The sequence below is a fragment of the Brachyhypopomus gauderio genome, chromosome 21 (genome assembly GCF_052324685.1).
Source record: "Brachyhypopomus gauderio isolate BG-103 chromosome 21, BGAUD_0.2, whole genome shotgun sequence".
NCBI classification, from domain to species: Eukaryota; Metazoa; Chordata; class Actinopteri; order Gymnotiformes; family Hypopomidae; genus Brachyhypopomus; species Brachyhypopomus gauderio.
The window spans coordinates 10247572-10254801 of record NC_135231.1 but is presented as its reverse complement, the minus strand read 5'-3'; the positions used below and the strand labels follow the sequence as shown (position 1 = coordinate 10254801).

General features: G+C 52.3%; 1 protein-coding gene across 2 annotated transcripts; it reads right to left on the bottom strand.

Annotated features, from left to right (window-relative positions):
- Nucleotides 1–221: 221 nt before the first annotated feature.
- On the bottom strand, nucleotides 222–7145 carry rsbn1 (round spermatid basic protein 1). 2 transcript variants are annotated; one of them, XR_013122747.1, is made up of 8 exons: nucleotides 6635–7139; nucleotides 5796–6433; nucleotides 4742–4879; nucleotides 4502–4644; nucleotides 4092–4259; nucleotides 3870–3978; nucleotides 2391–3393; nucleotides 222–2294 (listed from the first exon to the last, which is right to left on the bottom strand). XR_013122747.1 is itself a non-coding variant. In XM_076984025.1 (7 exons), the coding sequence occupies exons 1-7, from the start codon at nucleotides 7122–7124 to the stop codon at nucleotides 2902–2904; spliced, it is 2178 nt and encodes a 725-aa protein (XP_076840140.1). In that variant the 5' UTR covers nucleotides 7125–7145; the 3' UTR covers nucleotides 222–2901. The 2 variants fall into 2 exon arrangements, 1 of the variants encoding a protein (XP_076840140.1); XM_076984025.1 differs by having other exon boundaries at nucleotides 222–3393; nucleotides 6635–7145.
- Nucleotides 7146–7230: the final 85 nt, after the last annotated feature.

The window sequence follows — 7230 nt, the reverse complement described above, 5'->3', positions numbered from 1 at the left end:
AGGTCTATGCATTCCATTGTATGTTTTTTATACACATGATCAGTATCCACATAACAGTTCTATTAAATATCACTTATTATTTACAAAGAAAAGAAGACTTCTGTTCATAATGGGCCATTAGCAAGTCCTTAAAAAATCAGATAAATGGAGACCTGTTAATACAAACATGAAGAACAGTGATGAATGACAGAGTCAGACTCACAGGAAACATGCCTCCATTCTCAAACAGGTTTTCCTATAGTACAAAGAACAGTCAAAAACATTAAATAACCTTGATCAACAATGACGAAAAAGGAAGGAGCTGCCAGGAATCGAAACCAACACAGAACGGCGTGTGTCAAAACGCTTCTACGTGATATGATTTTCCGTTTTAAGTGCTGAACGAGTCTGTGGGGAGGACCCGTTGGAACGGGCCTGCTGACACACACTCACGGTAGAGATTACACCCAGAAACGCCTACATGTTGCAGACATGCAGCCTTGTGCCCGTGGGGATATAATCTAAACGTTATCTTAGACTCCGCGCTCTAATCCAGTCTGTAATCCCAGACAAGCACGGGTCTGTAATGACCTCGTCACTGGGCACGTTTTAAATGGTTCAAACGCCGGGGGGGGGGGGTTGGAAGAGAGATGTAGATTGCACTTTTGTTTTTTGTATTTCTGTTCATTTTAAACAGCCAACAATTCTGTTGTCGTTATTTGTCCATAGTCCTCTTTGCGATGTTCAAAAGTTGCAAGTGACGTTTTGCAACTTTTGCTAAAGACGCTCGGTACTGGTTTACTGAGCTCGACCCAAATGGTAAATAGTGCACGTTAATTATTGCTAGACTCTGTGCAGCTGTGTCACAACCGAGGTGTGCACTGGAAGAAGAAACCCCCCCCCCCCCCCGGACCTGCACGAGGGCCCGGTGCAGTGTGTTGAAGCTGCTCGTGCTCACGCTGGTGTTCACAAGAATCAGAGTGCAGGCCCAGCGCGTGCGGCCGGCACTGGGAGGCAGTGTTAGGAAACCGGGGCGAATCATGGCCACAAAGCTGTTTCTGCATGAATAAATATTCCCATTACAAATGCTTTAAGAATGTCATATGGACATGCAAAAACCATGAAGACACATAACTTTACAAAAAACAACACCGACTAAACCGAACTTTGACACTACCATCTTAAATAGCACGGCCCTAGAAATGCGCGCCTTTAATTACTAGCAACGTTTGAGAACACACAATGTTAAACAGTCCAAAGGGGAATACCAGATGAAGTCATCGGTTTAGAGCACACATGATTAGAACATTTATTAAAATCTCGCTCAGCAAAGACCAACCATGTCGTATAAATTTCCTTTGATCATATTGGATGGTTTTCAAAACATGTCAAAAGCCAAGCCGGCTCACATCAGGTCCTATACACACAGCTACAAGGTGTCGACCCCCAGGTCGGTTTAGGACAGTGCTAAATAAGTGCCTCTTCAGCAGGTAGATCAAAACAATCAAAAGGACACGAGAGTTTAAGCCCTAACTTTACCGGACAGCAGAACAAAATGCCCTTTAACCTAAAAGTCCAGTTAATAAAACAACAGTTTAACTGTGGGGAAGTGCTCGCATAGTAAGTTCAGGAGTACCAGTGCACCAGTGTGTGTTGTTGGTGTGTCAGAAGTGCTCTGCGCTATAGTTGTCTCATTCTCACCGAGGGAGGCGTTTAATCCATGACAGCAGCTGGGTTTGACTTCAACTCTGCTAAGAAATACCAACCGTGCCAGCGCACACAAAACAGCTGGAATTCAAAGTCTGGGTGGAAACCAAGAAGCTTCACAGACCAACAAAGTTACCCACACCCACACCCACACCCACACCCACACCCACACACACACACACACACACACACACACACACACACACACACACACACACACACCCGAGTGCCAGTATCTGGAAATAGGTCAAATTCAAAGGAAGCGTTCACTGGTGTACCTGCTTGGTTATATGTTCTGATTTCTGTCCTGCTACAACACCTGGTCTGGGAGTTTCAGCAGATCAAGCCAGAGCTTCCTGGATTAAACACAAAGCTTACAGCACAAGCGTCTCCTCCCGACGACCCTGAGAAGGAATCTAGACTCACATCACTGACGACAGAGATAGTCCAGATTACCCAGCTGCCCCGGTGTGTTGCGAGGAGCCCCGTGCTTGCTCACACTGTGTCCTACGTCCCGCACGTCCTGCACGCCCCGCACACTTAGACAAGAGATTTTCAGGTTTGAAAAGCTTTGAGCTTTGAGAACAGCTGCGTGTTTATTACTCGTTCTGAAAACAGTTTGAAAATAATAAGCTTTTGAAGCCAAACAGCACAAAACCAAACAGTGTGAAGCAATCCCGCTCATGAATGAAGAAAGGACTCACTTTCAGCTGATAGCAGTTCTCTAGGCTGGCGTGAACGTACTCGAAACAGATCCCGAAGACCCCGAGGACCATGGAAAAAAAAAAAAAAAACATTTTCTTCTTTTGAAACATGATTGCTGTTTTCCACTTGCGACAGGCACTTTTAAATAAAAACAAACAATTATCTTATCTCCATGATGCAGTTTGGGATATGACAGGGAGCTTCCTCTTGAGAGATCACCATTTCAGATATAAACACATAGCAATACCGAGTAGTCAGCAAAAAATATTATTAAAATTAAATACTTTGGCTGAGGAAAACTTAAGAAAGTACTTTATGGGGTTTCTTTTCTTAACCGAAATGTTAAAAAGAAAAAAAAATATATAGTCTTCATAAATTTACATGGAGTCCCAATATGCTTTTGTGACAGTCCAAATCCCTTACTGGAATGTCAGTCAAAGTTGATAAATAAATCTGATCCCGGCTGTTGAGGGGCTGGTTCGGGAGGGCGGGGTTTGTGGGTGGGGGTTGTCATTCGGGCCTGCACTGGACACTGTCGAGTGCCGCGTTGGGTCCGAGGGAGGCCTGAGGGAGTGCCGGCTCTGGGGCAGCGGACGCCAGAGAGCACGAGCCCGGGAGGGGGGGCCCGTCACGACACGCGGAGCCAGGGGGCGCGTGGGCGCACGTGGCCGGCCGAGGGGGAGCCGGCCGGGGCGCGGAGGCCGGCGTGGCGTCCTGCCTCTGGAAGAGGGCCTCGGCGCTGGCCGGAGAGGTGGTAGGAGCTGGGCTGGCCTGGGCGGGCTTGGCCCGGTCTTCCTCCTCCTCCTCCTCCTCCTCTTTGCGGTGGTACCGCTGTAAGCGGATGTGCCAGGCCAGGCTGCAGACGGCCGACACCGTCTTGAACTGGTGGATGACGTTGCGGGGGATGAAGTAGATGTCGTCGTCGCACAGGTTCACACGAACATAACGGATCCCTTCACGCCGTAGCTGGTTCAGCTTGGCGTCGTCCACCCACTGGACACACTGCACAGACAGAGCGGCACGCTCGCATGTACTATAACTGCTGTTTGATCGTGAGCACATAAACCAGCATGCACAGTAAACCCAACACCGGGCCCATTATCTCATTACTGCCATCCTGCACATCCCAGATCCACTAGGAAAGGGTGTATGAAGGAAACATGTATTTTGATATGAAGAAATGAAAGAGGATCCCTTCTCGAATCGCCCGACCTCTTTAGACGGGTGAAAAAAGGCTCTATGAGGAACTTGTCCTGTAACAACAACAGTTTCGTGACAGAAAACCACGATGGCATAAAAAGAGCAGCTGAACCGACTGTAGCAAGGAGAACATTACGAACCCAAAGCAGTTCACAAAACTCATGCAAGCATGGAAGGGGTGGCAAGATTAACGCAATGTGGCCTCCCCTGCGACCCAATTTGGTTTGGACCGGTCCCTCTACGAATCTAATGGGAAGGAAGTGGAACGCTGCACTTACCTGCGACACGGGGGGCTCGTACAGGTCGAGCTGAAGCCTCTGCACCACGTCGTTGAAGTCCTCTGCGTGAAAGCACACCGCGTCTTTGGTTATCCTCGGCCGGTCGCTCCTGCGGGCGCGAAAGAAAAAAGTGGTCGGAGGTCGGCTAGTTTAGCTAACAGCCCTTTCGACCCCGCACGCGTGTGTGTGTGTGTGTGTGTGTGTGTGTGTGTGAGCACTCACCACTCCCCAAACTGCACGGCCTTGAGGACGCCCACGGCTGCAGTGCTCTGCCAGTCGAAGCTCTGGCCCACGTGGTCGGCGTGCGCCCTGGTGCGGTCCTCGAACAGAACCTCGCGCGGCTCGCTGGTGCGCGGCAGGTAGTGCAGGTTCTTGATCTCGTTCATGGACCTGCGGACGCAGCAGAGCGTCTTCAGAGCGGAGCCACAGACCAATTCACCGTTGAACCCGCGCGCCAGATGGAGGCGATCGCATCGCGCGCATCAGCGCAGGGAAAACAAACCTGAACCGTGAACCTCCTGGAATAGCAGGGCCACCCGACCTGCTCTACATCCACACGTTTGCAAACCGAGCTAGACTAAACATGGGCTGAAAGACAAAGCAGGTAAAGGGGGGGGGGGGGGGGGGGGTACCTGCGCCTCTTGAAGGGAGATTTGGGCATGTCGGCTGTGGGCACCATCTGCTCCCCCGGCCTCACCCACATTATGGGCCCGTCGTCACTCTGCGAGCGGCAGTCCATCTTCAGGCTGGACAGGGTCCCCCACGGCAGGGTCATCTGCGCACACACACACAGCTCAGGACTCACAGCGGAGGAGGGTCCAACCCACAAACCCCGGCGCCACGCCGATCTGAACACGCGTCACAGTGCCAACCTTGAGGAACGGAGACTCCTCCAGCATGTCCAAGAACTCGGGGAAGTAGTCGCCCACCTCCTCGTCCACAGCCCCCACCAGGCTGATCTGTCTCATGGGGCCAGCCCGGTACGTCCCCGAGCAGTACGTCCGGCTCACCTGCGAACCACACGCACCTTCAGTACACCGTCACCATCTGCAGCTCCACCAACGTCTCCATCCCACGGCCCACGCTACCTTCACATCTTACTACAACACGGCAATTCATTCTGTACGCCGCCACAAACCCATAACAGATGTCTTATTAAAAATGTGTAAGGTTTTCTTTAAATTCCTCTGCATTATAATAACGCCTAGCAAACATGGCCAACCTTTAATTACTACAACCAAATTAGACTCGGATTAGATATGTAGGAGTTGTTTGGAATTCATATTTTGCTGAAATTATTAATTGCCTTTTCAAAAACCCTTGGGTATTTTTCTCAGTATAGAAAGTACCCAGAAGCCACAGCGAAAGCTCGCAAGGCACAGAACAGCCGTCAGAATCAGTTGGCAGCATCGCCCGCTATCAGAGCTCCACTGCAGTGGTCTCGTTAACGCATGATCGTCCAGCCCAGGGAGGGCGTTCTGACACACCACAAGTTAAAAGCCTCTCTCTGTGACCCCAGGCGGACGAGGCCAGTCCAGTACCTGCCGCCTGCCTCTTCCGTGGACGGTTAACGTACTTTGGACCGTGGCACACAATAGACGCTGGGCTTGTGTAAATAATAAAGGCCCCCGCTGCGACGGCTGTGAGCAGGGTAAGAATGTTCCACTTGACAGGTGTAAAATCTCTCCTGGCTTCCTGTTCACGCGGTTTAAACTGTCACACCGCCTGAATGAGGTCATCTCCATGGAAATGCACTGCCCGAGGCTACCGAGCGCTCCTTGGATTCTGAAGTGCATCTCATTACTTTGTGAAAAAGTTTTGCAGTCGGCACGTCAAGGGGCTTCAGCTCTTTTCACCGGGATCCTTAACAGATCCCGGAAGAACCCTGCTGAGATAACACTGCGTACGCAGAACTTCACGTCTCACCTGGGAGTGAAAGCTGGCGATGGTGGTGGTCTCGATGTCCTTCTTACCGAGGATCTCCATCTTGACTGGCGTGTTTGGGAAGTTGAAGGCGAAGTAGTCGAGGAAGTCGGGCAGGTAGGCGGCGGCGCCGTGGACCACGGAGAGCGCGTAGCGTGCCGCCCCCTTGCTGGTCTCCTGGAAGGCCAGGTCCAGGAACTCGCGGGCGAAGCGCTCGGCGTCGGCGGGCCTCAGCAGCGAGATCTCGTCGGCGTAGGCGTGCAGGACGGCCGCTCCGCCGTTGGGCTGCCACTCTTCGTGGATCAGGCGTCCGAAGCGGGAGGCCGTGTGCAGACAGGAGCTGCGGATGGAGTGGTCGTGGTGGGAGAGGAAGGGCGTCTGGACGCCCCGGGGCGTGCGGTACTCGTCCGGGCCCGGCCCCGCCTGGCACAGCTTCTCGTCCTTCGCGTAGGCGAGCGCGGCGGGGTCCCCGTCGGCCGGCGGGCAGTCCCCGGTCAGTCCCGCGCACACCGTCTGCACCTCCTTGTTGTACATGCGCAGACGTTTGCCTCGCTCGTCTTCCCGATGCTTCTTCTTCCTCTTCTTCTTCTTCAGCAGGTATTCCTCCAGCATGCAGGTTTTCCCATTCTCATTAAGGGCCTCTGGAAAAAAGTCAAATCACAGTCGACAGAGTCAACAGAGCAGATGTGAAACATATAAACACATCAACAGGGTCTTCACAGGAGCCCAACGTGGTGGCACTGACACTTTCATGAAGGCACTTCATCCTTCTCCCGAGGTTTTGTCAATTGTTGTTACTTTACAAAGCAAATATCCCTGAAAAAGAAATGAAGACAAGTTACCTTTCTTCCTCTTGCACTCCGCCACCTTCACGTTGGCCTCCGCGTTCTCCTTCTTGGGCTGGAGCTTGGTCTCCTTCTCCAGGCGCTTCTCCTCGGTTCCGCGGTTCTTGGCCTTAGCCACTTTGAGCGGCGTGAAGGTGAAGAGGGGAGCGGGCGGCACCACGGAGCCCACCGCCTTGTTCGGGGGGACCTGGGGGCCCTTCCGCGGGGGCCAGACGAGGGCGACCCCCTTCTTGGGACCGGGGTGGAGGTGCTGCAGGGGCGCCTGCTCCTTACTGCTGAACATCTGCTGTGGTCGTGGTTGGGCATGTTGCTGCTGCTGGTGATGGAGCTTCAGTTTCTTCGCCTCCTTCTCCGGCCGCTGGTGTTTGTCCGCGGACGGCGAATACTCTCGTTTTTTCTTCTTTTTCTTCTCTTTGGTCGCTTTGTCGAGGCTGTCCCGGATCTTTTCTTCCACTTTGACGCGCACCAAATCAACCTGCGCAGCCATTTTGCACGTAAATTTAAAAAGCCTTTGAAAAGTGAACTGCGCATGTCATCTGTGGTTCGTGCTCGCTGGGATGTGTAGTCCTAAACCGCGCGTCCTATCACGGGCC